The 24,184-nt window shown below is 38.7% G+C and overlaps 1 protein-coding gene across 4 annotated transcripts in view; it reads right to left on the reverse strand.

Moving 5' to 3' along the window:
* Nucleotides 1-24,184, reverse strand: part of DCAF5 (DDB1 and CUL4 associated factor 5) — a 98,143-nt gene that overhangs the window by 68,281 nt on the left and 5,678 nt on the right. For 3 of the 4 annotated variants that reach the window (XM_049706904.1, XM_004262160.4, XM_033432997.2), the window contains 2 exons: nt 2,358-2,501; nt 7-43 (listed from right to left, as the gene is read on the reverse strand). In XM_049706904.1, the coding sequence (XP_049562861.1) occupies nt 7-43; nt 2,358-2,501 (181 nt within the window). Of the gene's footprint in view, nt 1-6; nt 44-2,357; nt 2,502-24,184 lie in introns of those variants that run through there. The other variant, XM_033433059.2, reaches the window with a different exon arrangement.

Genomic DNA, 24,184 nt, shown 5'->3' on the forward strand with positions numbered 1-24,184 from the left:
ATTTACCTTTCAACATCATGGAGGATAACTTGCTCATCATTTCCTGCAAGGGAAAAAGCAGACATTTGGTAATTCCTGCAAAGTGATCCTGTTCATATTACAATTCAGTATTTTAAAGATTTCAGGAAAAACAAATGAACAAAGTTAATGTTAATATTTACAAATTAGGAGTGTTAATTAGAAAAAGGTTTATAAAAATAGTGAAGAAGGATAGGATATTCTTATAGAGAATTTGAAAAAGCATAATAGCACGTAGATATAACATAATAAGTTTCCAAAATGCATTATCCAGTGGATGATTAAAAAAACAAAAAACTGTGGCTATTCAGGAAAAGAATAAATGATCATGGGCAAATCAATCCATTCATCCAAGCTAGCTTTTTTTTTTTAAACAAAACATTCATTAACTGTGAGACCTGGAAAAATATCTGTAACTTTTCTATGTCTCAGCAAAATAGGAATAACAATTGTATCTACTTCATAGAGTTATCGTGAAGACAAGAATATAAAAGCATTTGGAGTAGGACTAAGCCCCTAACAAACGTTTGCTACTATTCATACCCTCATCATCTTTTATAGCATTAAAATCTAATGATAGTGTGATCCTAAATAATGGGAAAGATTTTATCCACAACTTTTTTCTCTTGCATTTCTCAAGGAATCTAAGAATACTGCATCCACGATATGTGTAGTCCTGCCTTCAAATGGTTTATATAGCCAAAAAATAAAAATCCCAAAATGAAGACAGTAAAAAAATTTCCCACTCTATGCTAAAAGCATAAGCAGTAGAGACGTGGCCAGGTCATCTTAAAGTCCTCACTGTAACTCTATGGTGGGTTCATACCAAGTAAATCAAACCCATACTAATGCCTTTTAGGTAACAGGCACAGAGTGAGGTGCTGAGGATACGAGAGGAATGAATAAGATTGAGGAATTCACAGTCCACCTGCACAAACAACTAATAGTGACAAGACGGGTTATCTTATTGTAGCGATATGCTCTACAATGGGAACACAGATAAAGGAGCAATTATGTCCTTTATGAGCAGGGTGAAAGTACATGGCACAAAGGGGGAATATTTTTATGGGGAAGGAGACACTTGAATAGAAACTCAAATAACTCAAAACTCTTACCGATGGAAGACTTATGGGAATTGGTGGGGTCTGGACAATTAATCATGGCCTATGGAGGAACAGTATGGGCAAAAGGCACAGAGCACTTAAGATGACAAGTGATTTAGTGAATTAGAGCACAAGATGCAGGGGAGGAAGATGAGGCCAGATAGGCAGACTGGATTGAGGCTTTATCCTGTGGATGGACATGTAGGGTCAAAGGTCCACATGGTTGAAGAAAACTCGTATAAGCAATGAATAAGGAGAGTTAGATACCGGTAGCAGAAATCACAGCAGGACACTGCAGTAGTCCAGGCCAAAGATGAGGACCTGAATCAGAGCAGTCGGTATAGCAAGAGAGCAGAAACTAAAGGATGGATATGAGGCTTCCAAAATAGATCTGACAGTGTAGTTGGTGACATACAAGATGTGAAAATGAAAGAAAGGCAGGTCTGAAGCTGACTTTGAGATTTCTATTAGACTGAACCATATGAAACTGTCATTTTTGTAAGCTGAAAATGCTCCAATGTCAGCAGTTTCTTAAAAGTTAAACCTAACAACTTACATAATTAGTTGAATGATGATAATAACCGAGAAAGGGAAACCAGGAAACGAGGAAATATTGTGCAGGGGAGAAGGACTAATAATCTTAGTTTTAGATCTGCTGGATTTAAATTACTTTTGGAAAACAAAGGTAGATATTCAGTGGGGAAATCTGCAGTGCAGAAGAGAGGTCAGGGCTAGAAATGTAGTGGTCAGAAAGGAGTGTGACTGATGAATGCCATCATCAAGAGGCTGGCTTGAGCAAAAGCCATTCCAATTATACCCCAACACAACGTTTTTTCAAATAGGAGCCACCCATGGGTCATAACACCAATTTGAGTCACAACCTTTAAAATCTTTAAAAACAAAACAGAATAGAATAGGAAAAAAAAAAAAAAATCAGAGTGTACCACACATACTAAGGTTAAGTACTCTTTCTAACATGTTTCTGTGTATCAGACTGCAATGTGAAAAGTTTTCTACCAAAAAAGAGAGAAAGAACAAGAGCAAAGGAGAGAAAGGACAGACAGACATTAGTCTAATACATGTGTCTAAACTGCTGTAATACAGAGAAGACAAGCTATGGGAAAACAGTAATTCCACAACTCAATGAGATAAAGGAAGGAAAATTAAGGAATAATTTTAGCACTCCTTTATCTGAAATCCCAGCCACAATTTCCCAAGGGGAAATCTCCTTCTCACCTCCAGAGAATACTTTGGTGTTCCCACTGTTGAAAGCCAGGCAAAAAATGTTGGAATGATGCTCTCCTTTCAGCTGTATGGGCTTAACTCTGGAGTGGATAGCTTGTTCCATGTGCCATAGTAGAACCCGGCGATCATCTCCTCCTTGAGAGGTGAGTAAGAATCTAGAGTTAAAAGAGCTGACATTTCAAGGCTGACATTTGGTTTTGCCAGCCTGAATCCCATACTTTCCAAAACTGCATCTCCCCAACTCTGTGAGATTCTGATGGGACACATAAACCCAGAACTCTACCCCCTTAACCATCAGTAGACACATGGCCTCTAAGCCACTCACTTTTCCCCAGAAATTACATCTTGAACAGATACAGAGAAATTTCTGAATTTCCAGAGACCCAGTTGTTTAAATATTTCTTCATTTGCTACCTAAAATCCTTCCACTAATGTCCCCCCACCTTTTTTTTGTCTAACAGAACCTGAGTTGGTTTCTACTGCTTGCAATCAAAGAACTCTAAATATGCTAGTATTTATACCATAATAGTTTCCAAAGCACTCTCCTTGATGTGATCTCACTGACTATGGGACAGCAGACAAATGACAACTGAGGAGGAATTGCCTGTCACAGTAGCAGGGTTAAGACAGAACTTGGCTCTCATGAAGCTCAGTCCAGCTCTTTCCTCTGCATAATTCTCAATAGTCTGAGTTGAATGAGCAATATTATACTGCATGAGCCAGCTCCTGGAGAATGAGAAGATACATGCTCTACATATTCTTTATATTTGCAAACGCATTATACACATCTGGAAGGATGAACAATGGGCTGTAAACAGTGGTTACTACTTCCAGGGAATAGGATTAAAAGAGAGGTAGAGGACAGATTAAGAGGGTTTCTACTTTTACTTTATAGATTTGGCACTGCTTGACTCTTTTTTTAAAAATTTTATTTATTTATTTATTTATTTATGGCTGTGTTGGGTCTTCATTGCTGCACGCGGGCTTTCTCTAGTTGTGGCGAGCGGGGGCTACTCTTCGTTGCGGTGCACGGGCCTCTCATTGCAGTGGCTTCTCTCATTGTGGAGCATGGGCTCTAGGCGCGCGGGCTTCAGTAGTTGCGGCACGCGGGCTCAGTAGTTGTGGCTCACGGGCTCTAGAGCACAGGCTCAGTAGTTGTGGCACACGAGCTTAGTTGATCCGCAGCATGTGGGATCTTCCCGGGCCAGGGATCAAGCCCGCGTCCCCTGCATTGGCAGGCAGATTCTCAACCACTGTGCCACCAGGGAAGCCCTGCTTGACTCTTTACAACAAACCTATATTATATTCCGAATAAAAATTTAACTTACAACAGGAGCAAACATGGGCAGCAAGCCACAGTAAGCTCTATACCTCTGCCTCCCCTCCTCCATGCAATATAATAGCCACAAATTATATCACATCCATAACAAGGGCATACCATGCAACCATTCAATCAGTAGATCTCTAAGAACTAACTCAGAAAGATGACCACAGGTCTTTGTTAGGGGAAAAAACGAGGTGTAAAACAGTATGCATACCAACATCCATTTGTGTAAAACAAATTTTTAAAAAGCTCCAATACAGCAGGAACCTTGTCAGTTTTGTTCACTGCAGAATTCCCAGCACCTAAATGAATGTCCCAAAGAGCAGATATTGAATGAATATGCTTATGCTTGCATATCTATGCTTGTATTTGCAAATCTAGATGGCTACAAAAGAAGTTTTTAGTGGACACCACCTCTAGGCTAGAATTGTTTGGAGACTTCACATTGTGGTAAAATATAAATAGCAGAAAATGCACCATTTTAACCATTTATAAGCATACAATTCAGTGGCATTAAGTATATTTGCAGTGTTGTACAACCATCACCATTACCCATCTCCAGAACTTTTATATCATCCCAAACTGAAACTCTGTACCCAATAAACAATAACTCTCCCCAGTGCTCAGTAACCACCATTCTACTTTCTGCCTCCATGAATTTGATTACTCTAGGTACTCCCATATAAGTGGAATCAGACATTTGTCCTTTTGTGTCTGGCTTACTCACTTAGCATAATGTCTTCAAGGTTCATCCATATTGTAGCACGTATCAGAATTTCATTCTTTGTAAGGCTGAGTAATATTTCATTACACACATACCGTTATTTTTTTTAGTCCGTTCATCCATCTATGGACATTTAGGTTGTTTCCATCTTTTGGCTATTGTGAATAACATTGCTAAGAGCATATGGATGTACAAATATCTGTTCAAGTCCCTACTTTCAGTTCCTTTGGGTATGTACCATTGGAAAATTTTATGTTTTAATTTTTACTTTATACCTTCCTTTACTACTTGACATTTTGCCATAAACATATTTCCTCTTTTAGTAGAAAAAAAAAATCAGTAGAAAACATAGTAGCCGAATCATACTTATTCTCCCTCCCCTAGAAAGAAGTTGCCTTCATTTCTTGAGTTCCTTTGTTTCTTGAGATCCTTCTTCCTTCCATTGTCCGTCAAAATCAAGTCCTGTGTCCTTCTCCAAAGTATTTCACTGTCAACCCTTAAGGGAATGATCCCTTAAGTATGGCCCACAATGTTCTGTGTTTATGATCTGCCTAATTCAACTATGAGTTCTCTGGCCTGGGATGGTTTTCTAAATTCTATGTCTCTTATAAGTTAAGGTCATGAAAATAAGCTTTGGGTTTTTGTTGTTTTATTTTCATGAAAAATGGCATAAAGGGGTTTTCCTCCCTATTAATAGATTTAGACAGGCCATGGGCACTTTAGTTCTACATAGTCTCTACTCTTACTGTTTTTCCCCAACACTTGAGGCCACAGGTCAGGGACTTGGCACTGTTTTTGTTACTTTATATCTTATATTTAGAGAAATATTTCTCTGTGCCCATGTCTCTATCAAAAGTGAAAAATTAAAAGATAAAAGAGGCCCACATGTTTCTTCAACTTACTCATGTTTCTAATCTAATCTCCCTGAGCCTGAGTTTCATCAAATACAAAACTGGGATCATAACAGCTCTACTCGCATGGGTTTTACAGATTATAAAGTCAAGTACAAGAGAGTTAAGTAATCTGCCAAGGTCACAACAGTAAGTAAAGTGGTTGAGCCAAGATTCAAAAGCAAGCAGTTAAGACTCCGCACTCTCTTAACCACTACTCTGGATTGCTTGCCTTATAGAATGAAAAACAAACCGTAACTGACAAAGCAAATTCAGCTGATGGACAACTGAAAGGATTCTCTGACTTGGTAGCACAACTCAAAAATGAGTAGCTAAGAATAAAACAAAGGACCACAGGAATAAAAACAGAAACCAACTTAAGTGGAGTACACAGAAGGAGCAGGGACAGGGACCAGGAAAGGCTTTCCTGAAATTATAAAGATTCTAGCAATGCACAAAGCTGATAATGGCTTATTATAAAGAACATACAAAGAATTCCTACAAATCAACTTTGAAAACAAGTAGGAAAAGAGGCAAATATGACAACTACAGAAGAGGAAAACCAAATGGCCAACAGAGATTATAGAGGATCTCAACCTCTGTATTAATCAGGGAAATGTAAATTATAATTTAGATACCTTCTTACAAAATGGCACAAAGAAATGTACAAAAGAATGTTCACTGCCTCACTGTTCATAATAGCAAAAAAAAAAAGGTAGATAACATAAATATCCATCAATATATAAACTGATAAAACCGACTGGAATACAAACACGAATGAAATCTAAGCACAATGGAACACTATACAGCATTTAAAATGAGCTACAGATACGTGTACTGAAATGAATACATCTTGAAAACCTAGTATTAAGTAATAAAAACAAGTTTCAGAAGGATACGTAAAGGAAAACATTAAGTATATAGTTTTAAATATGCAAAACAATACCATATTATTTATGAACACACATAAAAAAAGAGGACTTCAAATGTACCTGTAAAGTTTTATTTCCTTTAAAAAAAACAATAGATTAGAAGAAAATTTAACAAACTGTCAACACTTTGTCAAATCTGATTGATACTTCTCTTCTTTATGTTTAAATATTTCATGACATTGTTACATCTATGAGATATAGTAACAGTACTGTGGTCATGTTAAAAAAGAAAAAAGTTCTTAACAGTTAGGGGTGCATTCTGAAGTGGGTGAAATGGCAAAAATCTGTGATTTCCTTTAAAATATTCCAGAAAATAAAAAGTAGGGGGATAGGTGATTAATAAAATGTTGATAATTGTTGTAGATGGGTACACTACATTTTTGTATATGCTTGCACATTTCCATAAAATAAATAAATATATATATTTTTAATGTTCATGATAGAAAAAGAAAATAAGACTCTCCAGGATGTGCTGGGATACCCATAGCAAAGAAATATAACTGTGGGCACCTCTGTGTTTGTTCATTAAGACCTATGCAGGCAGTACAACCTCTCTTGAACTGCAGCAGCTTAAAAAAAAAAAAAAAAAAGTTCAATAAAAAAGAAAACAGAATACCTATACCTATGCACTCAAAGTCATAACCATTCTCAGCCAAAGGATCTTCCCCCATCATCCAGTCAGCATTATCTTTAATGCTCATTCTAGATTTAATTTTGCCAAATAAATTCTTTCTGATTTTAAAAGAATGGTTATTTGTAGAGTGCCTTGAGATCATTTAAAACGATGTGTCCTGGGGCTTCCCTGGTGGCACAGTGGTTAAGAATCCGCCTTCTAATGCAGGGGACACAGGTTTGAGCCCTGGTCCGGGAAGATCCCACATGCTGCAGAGAAACTAAGCCCGTGCACCACAACTACTGAGCCTGTGCTCTAGAGCCCGCGAGCCACAACTACTGAAGCCTGTGTGCCACAACTACTGAAGCCCATGCACCTAGAGCCTGTGCTCCACAACAAGAGAAGCCACCAAAATGAGAAGCCCACGCACCACAACAAAGAGTAGCCCCTGCTCTCAGCAGCTAGAGAAAACCCCTGTGCAGCAGTGAAGACCCAATGCAGCCAAAAATTAAATAAATGAATAAATTAATTAATTAAAAATAAAATAAAATGATTTGTCCTTAGTACCTAAAATGATGATGACAGCCCAAGTCCACAGAAGATTGGAATCACTGAGGCAGAAATTATCGCTATGGCAGGGCCTGCTTCCTCTGCTTTGCCCTCAAGGTCAGTGTCAGAAGATGTAAGGTGCACATGCCCCTCCCACCCCCATTTCCTTAGGCAAGGTATTAAGAGCCCTGTGTAAAGATGACACTTTTCAACCACGTGTTGGCAAAAAACACCAACGGTGCAAACTGAGGCATAATCTGAAATTGCTGGGCTGCTTTTAAGCCAGTAGAGAGAGCAGAACAGCTGTGCCCAAAACTCTGACCCCACAAAGCAAAGGAGGGCTGGTGAAGCAAGGATAAATCAGTTTAGAACATGAGAAAAGCTCTACAGTTCTGTCTCTGTGAGTCACCTGGTCAGTTCAAAAAACCAAAGATGTATTGTAGAGTCCCACAGAGAGAGACTGTCTGACCTGCAAACAATCCAAGTGAAGAGTATGATCCTTTAAGCCAGCTCCGTGAGTCTGGCAGCAGTTGGGTGCTTGTGGGGTTGGCCTCTCAAGACACTTCAGGGGGAGCACCAGGACCTCTTAGGAAGGCAAGACCTTTCTGCTTAGTGCCAGTGCCAGGCAAGGGACAAGGAGAGGCCAGGCCTTCTAAGCCTGGTTTCCTCACAAACCACTGCTTAGCTTCAAGCCAGCTGAGAATCCCAAGAGAATACAGCTACTTATGCTGGTCATCTTGGGTTGATTTAATTCTGTATCAAACTGACCAATTCATCCTAAAATGTACTATAATCACATTGTGGCAGCAGCTCTGTAGTTACAGAAAGACTTTATATTTAAATATTACTCTTTTCCAGTGGCTTGTGAGCTATAAGCAGAAAGTCTGCAAGCTCTCACACCGTGCTGTTAACAAAAGAAATTATTTAACATTCTTCTTAAAATAAGAAAAATCCAGAAAAGCTGAGGCACAGAAGGAAAGAATTTGCTTTGGGTTTCCTCAAAGTCAGCCAAGCACAGGACAGATCTGAGAGAGTACTCTGAAAGTCGGGATCAAATGCTCCTGCAGCACAACATTGTTTGTAGAGCAAAAGACATTTACATGTCCATCAAACTAAGTCTCATTAAATAGTGTTCAGTGAAATAAGCCAAACACAAAAGGACAAAAACTGTATGATTCCACTTATATGAAGCACCTAGAGTAGTCAAATCATAGAGACATAAAGTAGAAATGGTGGGGGCCAGGGGCTGGGGGAGGAACAATGGGGAGCTGTTGTTTAATGGGTACAGAGTTTCCGTTCTGCAAAATGAAAAGGTTCTGGAGATGCATGGTGGTGATGGTTGTACAACAATGTCAATGTACTTAATGCTATTAAACAGTACACTTAAAAATGGTTAAAATGAAAAAATGAAAAAAAAAAACTTAAAGGGCTTCCCTGGTGGCGCAGTGGTTGGGGGTCCGCCTGCCGATGTGGGGGACACGGGTTTGTACCCCGGTCCGGGAAGATCCCACATGCCGTGGAGTGGCTGGGCCCGTGAGCCATGACCGCTGAGCCTGCGCGTCCGGAGCCTGTGCTCTGCAATGGGAGAGGCCACAACAGTGAGAGGCCCGCGTACCGAAAAAAAAAAAAAAAAAAAAAGAAAGAAAAAAAATGGTTAAAATGGTAAATTAAAAAAAAGGAGTTCCGTGGTGGCCTAGTGGTGAGGATTCAGGGCTATCACTGAGGTGGCCTGGGTTCAATCCCTGGTCGGGAAACTGAGATCACACAAGCTGCGTGGCAGGGCCAAAAAATAAAATAAAATGGTAAATTTTGTATTATGTATATTGTACCACAATTTTAAAAATGCAAAAAGTTTACTGTTCATATATATACTATGTATTATGCAGGCAAAAAAAAAGGATGAGGCAGCTCTGTCTCTTCTGATACGGCATAATCACTATGATGCAGTGTTAGTGACTGTGTTAACTATTCAAAACATTTTCTTTTGAAAAATGACACAGTGGGATTAGAGTCAGGGTTTAGGGTTCCATCTTTGTAGGCAGTAAAGGTGGTACAGGAAGTGCAAGCTTTTGAATAAAAGTGTCTGGATTCAAATCCTGGTTTCACCACCCATGTGTCCTAGGCGAGTTATTCTACTACTCTAGCTTCAATTTTATGACTGTAAAATGAAGAAAATGCCAACTATCTCCCAGGGTTGTTATGTGTTTGGGTGAGATAATAAATATAAAAGCACTTATTAGCCCAGTGTGTCATTTATTAGGTATATACACTCCTTAAAACATCCTAGTTTCTCTTAAGTATCCTCCATGAATTTGTCCCAATCTTCCAAACTCTTGTTTTAGGTGGCGTTAGAGTATGAACAGCATGATGTATTTTAATAAAACAAAAGAATACACTAATTTGTACATGGAAGAGCAAATGTAAAATGGTTAACAGAAGTTACTCTTGGGGATAGGAATTTTACTTAATGCCCTTTTATACTGCTGCAGTTTTATTTTTTTAACCTGCAAAGATTTAAAGGAAATCAAGCAGCCCGGCTTTCTTCTCAGCCTATTTATTCCTTCTTCTCCATGTGTGTAATCGCCACTCTGCGGAGCCAAACCTCTTTTTGTGACAACCATACCTCTCCTTGAGCTCTAAGAAGAAGCATGGAGATATAGAGGTGCAGCCTATGTGCCATACAGCCCAGCTACATCAGTGTATGAGAAATAAGTCTGTTTTGTTATTTCCCCAAAGTTGAAAATAATTAACTTTCGTATAAAAGTTTATTCACATATATCTTCACTTGCGAGGTAAGGATTATATAACTCTTTTTCCAGATGAGGATCAGAGAGACAAAATGACTTGCTAACAATCTAAGAAGCTAGGCCTGGAGCCTAAAACCAAGGTGTATCCTTTCTACCAAAGTGCAAGAGGCCAGAACACTACTTACAATTCCAAGTGAGGATGTTTCACAGCTTTACGCAGGGAAGAAAAGCACCATCCATCCAGAACTTTTCATCTTCCCAAACTGAAATTCCATATCCATTAAATATCAGCTGTTCATTCCTGCCTCCCCCCTCCCCTGGCAACCACCATTCAACCTCTAGAGACACCATTTCTGTCTCTATGAATTTGACTACTCTAGGTACCTCATATGAATGGACTCACACAATATTTGTTCTTTTATGACTAGCTTATTTCATTTAGCATAATGTCTTCAAGGTCTATCCATGTTGCTGCATGTACCAGAATTTCATTCCTTTTTTTAAAAAAAAGACTGGATTTTTAAAAAAAGTTAATTTGTTTGGCTGCATAGGGTCTTAGTTGCAGCACGCGGGATCTTTGTTGTGGTGCGTGGGCTTCTCTCTAGTTGTGGCGCGTGGGCTCTAGAGTGCGCTGCTTAGCTGCCCCGCAACATGTGGGATCTTAGTTCCTTGACCAGGGATCAAACCCACGTCCCCTGCATTGGAAGGCAGATTCTTAAGCACTGGACCACCAGGGAAGTCCCGAATTTCATTCCTTTTTAAGGCTGAATAATATTCTTTTGGATGTATATTCCACATTTTATCAATTAATCTGTTGACAGACATTTAGAGTGCTCCCACTTTTTTGGCAATTGTGAGTAATGCTATTATGAACATGGCTGTACAGATACCTGTTCAAGTTCCTGCTATCAATTCTTTTGGGTATACACCCAAAAATGAAATTCCTGGATCATATGGTAACATTCTATGTTTAATTTTCTGAGGAACTGCCATACTGTTTTCCACAGCAGCTGTATCGTTTTACATTCCCACCAGCAATGCACAGGGTTCCAATTTTCCACGTCTCATCAACACTTGTTATTTTCTTTTTTTGATTTTTTGGTTTTTTGATAATAGCTATCCTAATGGGTATGAAATATGTGTTGGCCATTTCTACCTTCAAATAATAGACTAAAATGATTCTCTTACTGAATATCTTGGAGCACATCATTCTACAAACAGTCTGTTATTTTTCTTTATGTATTGTTTTATACTTACCTACCCTGAAATTCAGTTACCACTCTTCTGCTCACTCATTCCACCCAAAGAGTTGCCTGCAGCTTATTTCCATTGGTTTGGCATTCCACTACTTGAAGGAACTAATGTCATATATAAATTGGGGCTATTTATATGCATTCTCTCCTCAAATCACTTACAAAAACATTAAGAGCACTAATCTCTGTTTACCCAAGCATGCCAATTCTGCAATTAAACCTACTTTAGAGATGGATGTAGTGTGAGGCAGCACAGCATAGCATTCAAAACCACAGGCTTAGCTTTGCTCTACAGTAGAAACTAACACAACATTGTAAAGCAAGTATACTCCAATAAAAATTAATTTAAAATAAATTAATTTAAAAAAACATAGGTTCAACTGTCAGTGTTGCTACCCACTTACTAGCCATGTACCTTTAGACAGGTTACTTAACCACTCTAAATTGTACCCTCTCATCTGCAAAACTGAAAAAATAACTCCCTATTCTACAGTGTTATGTTAGGATTAATGATAGATCTGTGTGAAGGGCTTGGCCCACTGCCTGATACACAATACAAGCTAGATAAATGTTAGCTAATTATTATGCTATTTGAACTCCAACAATAGCTAACATCAGCTAAATTTACTCTGGGTCAGGGACTATCCTAAGGGTTTTACATGTAGTGGCTCTTCAAATCCTCTTAACAGCCCTATGAAGCAGGTAGTGTTATCCTTATTATACAGATGAAACTACAGAAAAACTAAATAACCTGAAGGTGCACAGCTACCAAGAATGGAAGTTGGGATCTGAATCCAGGTAATCTGTCTCCAGAGACGGTGCTCCTTACCACAATACAATCCAGCCTCTCAAGTACAACAGGGGCCAGGTAGCAAAGCAAATGAGTGAAACCTGCCAGATTAAATAGCAGACTAGAGGTTACACAACCCTTTTTAAAGGAAAGCCACTACTCAGCTCCAGCCAGTTACTGCCACAGCAGAGTGCAGGCTTAAGTCAGCCAGATCTTCCAATTTTTTAAGAGAAGATAGCAACCTGATTTTTGCAGGCTGAATGCAGGCCTCAGTGCAGGCTGCAATTAGCCCATGGATAAGTTAAAATGGGGTGATTTGCCCAAGGTCACAAAACTGGGGTCCAATGGTACTTCCTAAATCAGGAAATAAAAAAAAAAATCAAATGGCAAGTGCAGGCAGGTATGGAGAGATAAGGAGAGGTGGTATCACACAAGTTTGTTCTTCACTATATAAGTAGCCACAGGAGTGATACTTCTGCTAATAAGCTGCTCTTACCTAGTACCTTTTTCCTGAAAACTGATTCTACTCATCTACCTATTATTTCATTTTTCACATGTCCAATTAGGCAAGTAAGGCAGAAACATTATCCCCATTTTAAGGACGTGAAGGGTGAGGCACTGGTGTGCCTCAATGATGGAAGCCTTGACTCCTTGCTTGAATCACCTGACATTAAATGAGAAGCAGAAATTAAAGTAGCAGCAACACCCTAAAGAGATAGCTAGAACCCTAGGAAATAAAATAGTTTCTCTAAAATTAAATGATTAGTAGCAGTGGGGTTTAACAGAGCTAGGGTTTTTAAATCCTAAGCCAGCACACCAACCCCAGACAATGTCTCAAATTCCTGAGCAGAAATAGAGAAAGGAATACACATCAGAATCACAGAGTAGAGTCGGAAGACACCTAACAGATCATCTTCTCCAACATCCCCTTTCTGCCAATGAAGAAACTAAGGCACAAAGAGGTAAACTCGCCTATCCAAGAGCACACCATCAGTTAGAGGCAAAGTGAGATTCAAATCCAAGATGTCTGATTCCAAAGCACCTGTTCTTCCTAAAGTGTAGTAAGCAGAGGTCACTGGATGATTTCAGAAAGTAGAGAAATGATTTTAACAATTATGTATTTTAATGTGTATTAGGAAAAAGAAACCTAGACCATTAAACCCATGATTTCATAGACATTATAATAATATAAAGTTTCCTTTCAAATATTGTTTTAAGGAGTCAATTTAGAAAAAAATGTTAAATAGCACAGATGATACCCCTTAAATGTGACAGAAGTCAAAAAGGTGGGGCTCAAACTTCTGAAATTTAGAGAATAGTTTACCAGGCACCTCTACTACCTATTTCCTTAAGAGGGGGACTCTAAACCTGAGGTTGTGATTTGACACACACTCAAACACAAACAGAGTAACTAGGGATTAATCTCTAAAGGCATTAGGAGAATGTGACCATTTTAACAAAGAAAGCTGCAATCTTACCAGTTACACTGTAATCAGCCTAAAGGAAGACTACAAAATGGCCAAAACTTAAGACAAAAATATTCAGCCTCACTAATAATCAAGTCCAGTTATATGAGAACTTCAGTAATAATAAAAATTTTTAATACCATCTTCACATATTGACTGAATAGCAAAGATTAAATGATGCCCAACAATAGCCATGATGCAGTCTAATAATACAGTGGTACAAGTATAAATAAATTAATTCAACCATCTCAGAGGACAAATACATATCAAATGTATTTTATAAATTATAAAAAAACTTTGATCCAGAATCCCATTTCTAAGATTTTATTCTCAGGAAAAAAAAAAAGTTTTTGCAAAGGTTTAGTTATAAGAATTGTGATAAAAGCAAAAAATAAATAGAATGAGAGGGAACTGGTTAAATTCTGATGTAGGCCCTTGACAGGATACAGTGCTGCCATAATATATCATACATTAGAACAGTTCTCAAAGTATGTTCCACAAACCCCAGGAGGCCTGCTAAGTCAAAACTACTTTCACAGTAACACTAAAATGTTATTTGTCTTTTTCACTGAAGCCAAAGAGTTTGAGAATTTTTGCTTTAGAATTGTGGCTCTCAACCAGGTGATATTGCCCCCCCACGGAGCATTCAGCAATACCTAGAGACATTTTTGCTTGTCACAACTGGGGAGCTGCCACTGGCATACACATATAGCCTTAGGCCAGGGATGCTGCAAAATGTCCTACAATGCCCAGGACAGCCGCCTATAACAAAGAACTATCCGGCCCAAAACATCAACAGTGTTGAGGTTGAGAGACTCTGCTTTTGAAAATACTCAATGACATATGAAAAAAAATGTCAATATTAAGAAAAAAAGATAAAACAGCAGAGATGGCCTAATTCCAATTTTATTTTTAAAATATGTACATTTAAATACAAAAAAGTCTAAATAAAATATGTCCCAGGTGTCTAAAATGGTCATCCTGAGTAGGTGGGATACTTCTTTCTTTAAATATGTATTTTCCAAATTTCCCATAATTAATACATGACATTTTAAAAACTTATGAATAAGTGGGAAGTCTGTCTTATAAGTGCCATATTCTGATAACTTGTATGATTCAACAGGAAATTCTCAACGGTAAAGTATGGAATTCTAAAATATCAAAGAACAAAAAGATCCTCAAATAGAGCTAGGGCTAAAAACAGATCCTCAACAACAGTAAGGATTTACAGGGAAGTTATGATAGTGGATGATGCATTTATTTTGAGGTACTCCCAGACCACAGACTGTCTTCATGTCCAGTCTCACTTCTTCTGCCCTACAGAACTAACCTGCACAATACACTCTCCTCATTAAAGCACAGATGCTCTTCATTCAATCTGAAAAGTTTCTGATTTTTAAGTTTTTCTTTTTTTAAATAAGAAGATTGCCTGCATAACTTCTGCAAAATTCCTTGCATAAGCAACAGTAACAACATAATAAAGCTTTCTTTTCTCTTCTTGGGCTATTTCTAAAAATTGAACCAAAGCAGGCACCAATGCTTAGTCCTTCCAGGAAGGTACACAGAGAGGTCTGTATAAACAGAGAGGTCAACTCTGAGACTAAAATCAAGGGCTGCTTGAACCTGGTTGCCAAACATGCCAATTTCAGTTGTTTCTTGCCAGTATGTCTAAGGCAAAACATGCTTCAGCCACCTACGGCAGCAAGCGATAAGGTATCTGTAACTAGGCCATCAAACATGGTTAAGACACCTAAAAAGAAAGAAACAACAATCCTCAGAGACTCCAATTAGTCACTTGGCTTTAAGGAGTAACATGAAAGATACAACTGGAATTTAGATACAAGACTTGAATGGAAATTCAGAATGAGGAAAGTTGTGTAATAAGATTCTGACGGGTATCTGGATTTGCAAAAATTCCTTCTTCTGAGTAATGTTCTTGGAAAACCTTTTAAAGTAAGGAAGTATAGGCAGGCTAAGAATTAAAACTGGAGAGTCAGCCACAGTGACAGTCTGCCTCCACCCTGGAAAATCTCTACTACTCGTCTGCAAAATAATGAGGCACTACCAACTTAATCAAAACAACCATGTTCAGAGACAATAAAACTGCAGACAGAATGTACTGGTGAAGTAAGCCACTTACTTGAGTAAGTCCTTTATAAATGCAGAACCTCATAATTTTCCGTACTGAGGGACCAGGTCAGAAGACCCAGATTTTAATCTTGCTGTACTACTTACTAGTTGTGAGCTACTGGGCTAATCACTTTACCTCTTTGCTCCTTTATGCCCTTATATGTAAAATTAAAGGCTTCAATTAGATGATCATTAGTCCTTTCCAGCAATTAAACTGTATGATTCCACAGAGGGAGAACATCAGCAGCCTAAGATCACGGAAGGGTGAAATCAGGACTCTAGGCCAGATCTCTTAAACTTCTTTAATGATGACATTACACAACACCAAAGATATTCTACAGCCAACTGCCCAAATATCTGAAAAACTACAATCCCTGAAAACTCTTCGCCGCGCCAACCTATACACTTGAGGGGGCCAACTTTTATTCCAAATGTATATGGTGCTAGATAGATACTCCACAAAACTAAGCCTTTAGCATGGTTTTAGTATTATATCACTTTGGGTTAAAAACACCTTAGGAAAAAAACTCCAACTCAGTGGAGAATCATTCGTCAAAACATCTTTCCTCAAAATCAACTCTGCAAAAAACATCAACCCACAGGAAGACTTAAAAAGAAAAAAAGAAAGAAAAAAGAATGTACAGCAAGTGAACAGTAGAACAAGAACTATAAGAAGAAGTACATAGAAAGGAAGGGGTAACTTACTAGCCTCTGGATCTAGCATTTTCTAAATGGTTTTAGCCTTTTTGTTTGTTTTTCTTTCTAATAAGAGGACAAGGAGGAGACAAATGACTAACCAACCACTCTGCCTCTCAGATTCAATTTAGTACCTTAAAAGTGGCAGTTGAAAGACGTGACGTGGGGAGAATGGGGGCTTGGAAGCTTTTCCAGCAGAGGCATTCAACAGTGAATGGGAGGAGTTAAGAGACCAGGGCTTTGGTTCTACCTGAGTGCCAGACAACTCGGACAATCATGAGCAGGTGGCCATGTGACTTATAATCCAATCTAGGACCTTTTCAAGAATGAAAGGAGCACTAATAATTGTACTAGGATGTTGGGATGGTCCCAAGTAAACCAGGATATATGGTCATCTTAGTTATAAAGGACCCCAGCAAAGGCAGGGGACCTAAGGAGTTACTTGATCAACCATTTAAGGTAATCTTACCTCACTTTATCAACCGCAGGAGCCCCAGCAGAGGCAAAAGGGAAGATGGAAATCAGCCTTGCTGCCAATATAATCTCTGCTACTTGGATATATTATAAGCTTGTCAGTTACTTCAGATGCCATTTTCTCATTGATTTCTACATGCCCCAGCCCTCTGGAATATAACTCCCTTAAGACTGGCCCTAACAGGAAAATAGTACTCAAAGCACATAGACCTGATCTCCATTGCATATCAACTCTGTATCCTGAGAGGTACATGATAGAATCTCAGGCGTCTAACACTACAAAGTGCAAGGACTGAGGTGCAAGGTGGCACAGCAAGCACAAACATGCAGGCATGGGAAGAGCAGACAACTAAAGTGACGAACTACTGTTGTCAATTCTTTCCATAAATCCCTGACCTAGAAAAACTGAGGTGAAGAGCAAGTGGAATCCAAGACCAGAACCTGAAGAGTAACCCTCCTTGTTCATCCAGTCAGTGTGCAAGCTTGGAAAGAAAACACCTTTTTCACAGAAGCAGAGTGAAGCTGCTGGTGACAGAAGTAAACTTAACCTGCAATAACACTATACTTCATTTTACTGTCAAAAGTGCTTCCAAGTGTCAAAAGTGCTTCCAAATGACTTACAGTGCTCTCTGGGCAGATCGCCCATGTTACATTGTTTAAACCTTCTTCCAAAAGGCACTTTATTCTGAAGCACATTATCTGTGTCCCAAGCATAGATATTTTCTCCCCAGGTATAATTATAAGGAAAGATACCTATTTCTGTTGGCTGAAATTCAGCCATACTCAAGCAGCATACTTTCAGCAGAAATCAAACTCAAAACCACAGGCTCAGTAAACACATATATATTATTTGTACTTTTACTTAGATTAATGGAGAAGAGGAACCAACTTGGTAACCAGAGTTTGTATACCCACTCTTAATTAGAGTAAAGGAGGTGTGAAGTTAGTCACGTGGTTGAAGTAAGTAAGCATAGAACATGCAGTGTTAAGGAAGAAGGAGACTTTAGAAGACAGCCAAGATCCACCAGAGGGCAGAGAGCAGAAGCAAGAACTACAATCCTGCAGGCTGTGGAACAAAAACCACATTCACAGAAAGAGAGACAAGATGAAAAGGCAGAGGGCTATGTACCAGATGAAGGAACAAGATAAAACCCCAGAAAAAGAACTAAATTAAGTGGAGATAGGAAACCTTCCAGAAAAAGAATTCAGAATAATGACGGTGATGATGATCCAGGTCCTCTGAAAAAGAATGGAGGCAAAGATTGAGAGGATGCAAGAAATGTTTAACAAAGACCTAGAAGAATTAAAGAAAAAACAAACAGAGATGAACAATACAATAACTGAAATGAAAACTACACTAGAAGGAATCAACAGCAGAATAACTGAGGGAGAAGAATAGATAAGTGACCTGGAAGACAGAATGGTGGAATTCACTGCTGTGGAACAGAATAAAGAAAAAAGAATGAAAAGAAATGAAGACAGCCTAAGAGACCTCTGGGACAACATTAAACACAACAACATTTGCATTATAGGGGTCCCAGAAGGAGAAGAGAGAGAGAAAGGACCTGAGAAAATATTTCAAGAGATTATAGTAGAAAACTTCCCTAACATGGGAAAGGAAATAGCCACACAAGTCCAGGAAGTGCAGAGAGTCCCAGGCAGGATACACCCAAAGAGAAACATGCCGAGACACATAGAAATCAAACTGACGAAAATTAAACACAGAGAAAAACTATTGAAAGCAACAAGGGAAAAATGACAAATAACATACAAGGGAACTCCCATAAGGTTAACAGCAGATTTCTCAGCAGAAACTCTACAAGCTAGAAGGGAGTGGCATGATATATTTAAAGTGATGAAAGGGAAGAACCTACAACCAAGATTACTCTACCCAGCAAGGATCTCATTCAGATTTGACAGAAATCAAAAGCTTTACAGACAAGCAAAAGCTAAGAGAATTTAGGACCACCAAACCAGCTCTACAACAAATGCTAAAGGAACTTCTCTAAGTGGGAAACACAAGAGAAGAAAAGGACCTAAAAAACAAACCCATAACAATTAAGAAAATGGTCATAGGAACATACATAATGATAATTTCCTTAAATGTGAATGGATTAAATGCTCCAACCAAAAGACACAGGCTGGCTGAATGGATACAAAAACAAGACCCATATATATGCTGTCTACAAGAGACCCACTTCAGCCCTAGGGACACATATACACAGAAAGTGAAGGGATGGGAAAAGATATTCCATGCAAATGGAAATCAAAAGAAAGCTGGAGTAGCAATACTCATATCAGATAAAATAGACTTTAAAATAAAGAATGTTAAAAGAGACAAGGAAGGACACTATATAATGATCAAGGGATCAATCCAAGAAGAAGATATAGCAATTATAAATCTATATGCACCCAACATAGGAGCACCTCAATACATAAGGCAACTGCTAACAGCTATAAAAGAGGAAATCAACAGTAACACAATAATAGCGGGGGACTTTTAACACCTCACTTATACCAATGAACAGATCATCCAAACAAAAATTAATAGGGAAACACAAGCTTTAAATGACACAATAGACCAGATAGATTTAATTGATATTTATAGCACATTCCATCCAAAAAGAGCAGATTACACTTTCGTCTCAAGTGCACACGGAACATTCTCAAGGATACATCACATCTTGGGTCACAAATCAAGCCTCAGTAAATTTAACAAAACTGAAATCATATCAAGCATCTTTTCTGACCACAACGCTATGAGATTAGAAATCAATTACAGGAAAAATAACGTTAAAAAACACAAACACATGGAGGCTAAACAATACATTACTAAATAACCAAAAGATCACTGAAGAAATCAAAGAGGAAATTAAGAAACACCTAGAGACAAATGACAATGAATATACGATGATCCAAAACCTATGGGATGCAGCAAAAGCAGTTCTAAGAGGGAAGTTTATATCAATACAAGCCTACCTCAAGAAACAAGAAAAATCTAAAATAAACAATCTAACCTTACACCTAAAGGAACTAGACAAAGAACAAACAAACCCAAAGTTAGCAGAAGGAACGAAATCATAAAGATCAGACCAGAAATAAATGAAATAGAAACAAAGAAAATGGCAGGGGCTTTCCTGGTGGCGCAGTGGTTGAGAGTCCACCTGCCGATGCAGGGGACACGGGTTCGTGCCCCGGTCCAGGAAGATCCCGCATGCCGTGGAGCGGCTGGGCCCGTGAGCCATGGCCGCTGAGCCTGCGCGTCCGGAGCCTGTGCTCCGCAACGGGAGAGGCCACAACAGTGAGCGGCACGCATACCGCAAAAAAAAGAAAGAAAGAAAATGGCAAAGATCAATAAAACTGAAAGCTGGTTGTCTGAGAAGATAAAATTGATAAACCATTAGCCAGACTCATCAAGGAAAACAGGGAGAGGACTCAAATCAATAAAATTAGAAATGAAATAGGAGAAGTTACGACACCGCAGAAATACAAAGCATCCTAAGAGACTACTACAAGCAACTCGATGCCAATAAAATGGACAATCTGGAAGAAATGGACAAATTCTTAGAAAGGTATAACCTTCCAAGACTGAACCAGGAAGGAATACAAAACATGAACAGACCAATCACAAGTAATGAAATTGAAACTGTGATTTAAAATCTTCCAACAAACAAAAGTCCAGGACCAGATGGCTTCACAGATGAATTCTATCAAACATTCAGAGAAGAGCTAACACCCATCCTTCTCAAACTATTCCAAAAATTGCAGAGGAAGGAACACTCCCAAACTCATCCTATGAGGCCACCATCACCCTGATACCAAAACCAGACAAAGATACTACAAAAAAAGATAATTACAGAGCAATATCACTGATGAATATAGACGCAAAAATCCTCAGCAAACAGAATCCAACAACACCATGATCAAGTGGGATTTATCCCAGGGATGCAAGGATTCTTCAATATATGCAAATCAACCAAAGTGATACACCATATTAACAAATTGAAGGAAAAAAACCTTATGATCACCTCAATAGATGCAGAAAAAGCTTTTGACAGAATTCAACACCTATTTATGATAAAAACTCTCCAGAAAGTGGGCACAGAGGGAAAGTACCTCAACATAATAAAGGCCATATACTACAAACCCACAGCAAACATCATTCTCAATGGTGAAAAACTGAAAGCAATTCCTCTAAGATCAGGAACAAGACAAGGATATCCACTCTTGTCATTATTACTCAACATAGTTTTGGAAGTCCTAGCCACAGCAATCAGAGAAGAAAAAGAAATAAAAGGAATACATATTGGAAAGGAAGAAGTAAAACTGTCACTGTTTGCAGATGACATGATACTACACACAGAGAATCCTAAAGATGCCACCATAAAACTACTAGAGCTAATCAATGAATCTGGTAAAGTTGCAGGATACAAAATTAGTGCACAGAAATCTCTTGCATTCCTATAAACTAACAACGAAAAATCTGAAAGAGAAATTAAGGAAACAATCCCATTCACCATTACAACAAAAAGAATCAAATACCTAGGAATAAACGTACCTAAGGAGGTAAAAGACCTGTACTCAGAAAAGTATAAGACACTGATGAAAGAAATTAAAGATGATACAGACAGATGGAGAGATATACCATGTTCTTGACCTGGAAGAATCAAATTGTGAAAATGACTACACTACCCAAAGCAATCTACAGATTCAATGCAATCCGTATCAAATTACCAATGGCATTTTTTACAGAACTAGAACAAAAAAATCTTAAAATTTGTATGGAGACACAAAAGACCCCAAATAGCCAAAGCAGTCTTGAGGGAAAAAAACGGAGCTGGAGGAATCGGACTCCCTGACTTCAGACTATACTACAAAGCTACAGTAATCAAGACAGTATGGCACTGGCACAAAAGCAGAAATATAGGTCAATGGAACAGGATAGAAAGCCCAGAGATAAACCCACACACCTATGGTCAACGAATCTATGACAAAGGAGGCAAGGACATACAATGGAGAAAAGACAGTCTCTTCAATAAGTGGTGCTGGGAAAACTGGACAGCTACATGTAAAAGAATGAAATTAGAACACTCCATAACACCATACATAAAAATAAAGTCAAAATGGATTAGAGACCTAAATGTAAGACTGGACACTATAAAACTCTTAGAGAAAAACATAGGAAGAACACTTTTTGACATAAATCACAGCAAGATCTTTTTTGATCCACCTCCTAGAGTAACGGAAATAAAAACAAACAAATGGGACCTAATGAAACTTAAAAGCTTTTGCAAAGCAAAGGAAACTACAAACAAGACAAAAAGACAACCCTCAGAATGGGAGAAAATATTTGCAAATGAATCAGCAGACAAAGGATTAATCTCCAAAATATATAAACAGCTCATGCAGCTCAACATTAAAAAAACAAACAACCCAATCGAAAAATGGGCAGAAAACCTAAATAGACATTTCTCCAAAGAAGACATACAGATGGCCAAGAAGCACATGAAAAACTGCTCAACATTACTGATTATTAGAGAAATGCAAATCAAAAGTACAATGAGGTATCACCTCACACCAGTTAGAAGGGGCATCATCAGAAAATCTACAAACAACAAATGCTGGAGAGGGTTTGGAGAAAGGGAACCCTCTTGCACTGTTGGTGGGAATGTAAACTGATACAGCCACTATGGAGAACAGTATGGAGGTTCCTTAAAAAAACTAAAAAGAGAACTACCATACAACCCAGCAATCCCATTACTGGGTATATACCCAGAAAAAACCATAATTCAAAAAGACACATGCACCCCAATGTTCACTGCAGCACTATTTACAATAGCCAGGTCATGAAAGCAACCTAAGTGTCCATTAACAGATGAATGGATAAAGAAGCTGTGGTACATATATACAATGGAATATTACTTAGCCATAAAATGAAACGAAATTGGGTCATTTGTTGAGATGTGGGTAGATCTAGAGTCTGTCATGCAGAGTGAAGTAAGTCAGAGAGCGAAAAACAAATATCGTATATTAACTCATATATGTGGAACCTAGAAAAATGGTACAGATGAACCGGTTTGCAGGGCAGAAATAGAGTCACAGATGTAGAGAACAAACGTATGGACACCAAGGGGGGAAAGTGGCAGGGGTGGGGGTTGGTGGTGTGATGAATTGGGAGATTGGGATTGACATATATACACTAATATGTATAAAATGGATAACATAAGAACCTGCTGGGGTCTCCCTGGTGGCGCAGTGGTTGAGAGTCCGCCTGCCGATGCAGGGGACACGGGTTCGTGCCCCGGTCCGGGAAGATCCCACATGCCGCGGAGCGGCTGGGCCCGTGAGCCATGGCCGCTGAGCCTGGGCATCCGGAGCCTGTGCTCCGCAATGGGAGAGGCCACAACAGTGAGAGGCCCGCGTACCGCAAAAAAAAAAAACCAAAAACGTACGTACTACAAAAGCTTTTTTTTTTTTTTTTTTGTGGTACGCGGGCCTCCGTGTTACTACTGTTACAGTAGTAACAGTTGCAGCAGCAGTAGCAACCAGAGCAACAGTATGGTCTAGGCCCTTGTGCTAAAAACTTTACAGGTGTTATTTCATTCAATCCTCACCACAACCCTGTGAGATGCATCACTGTCCTTATTATATGACTCTTAATCTCTCTATATAACTGTGGATACTTATATCCCATAAGAATATGGGAGACCCATATGAAATAGAAATAGGACTAAATAGTGAGTCCAATTATAAATATTATGCCCAAGTAATTTAATGCCTCTCCCCATTCACAACTCCTACTTAATTAACACTCTGAAACAGTATAGTTGCTGATGCTATCTGAAAAGCTTCTGAGGGTGCTTTTTCTACATTTAGTCATAAGCATTAAAAAAGAAATCATAATCTCTCACTGTAACTCAAAACTTCACACTATGGGCTATTAATCTGCTAGTGCTACAAGTTCCAATGCCTTAAACATCAATTCAGGGTAAATAATATTACAGCAACTCTTATCCCAAAGAGCTGAATATTTTTATTTACTGCTAAGATTCTATTTACCAAAACCATTTATAAGATATAAGAAAGCAGAGAGTTATATATACAGAACTACACTCTTTTTTTTGACTGTGCCCCACAGCTTGTGGGATCTTAGTTCCCAACCAGGGACTGAACCTGACCCCCGCAGTGAAAGCACTGAGTCCTAACCACTGGACCGCCAGGGAATTCCCC

The sequence above is a fragment of the Orcinus orca genome, chromosome 2 (assembly GCF_937001465.1).
Source record: "Orcinus orca chromosome 2, mOrcOrc1.1, whole genome shotgun sequence".
Taxonomy (NCBI): Eukaryota; Metazoa; Chordata; class Mammalia; order Artiodactyla; family Delphinidae; genus Orcinus; species Orcinus orca.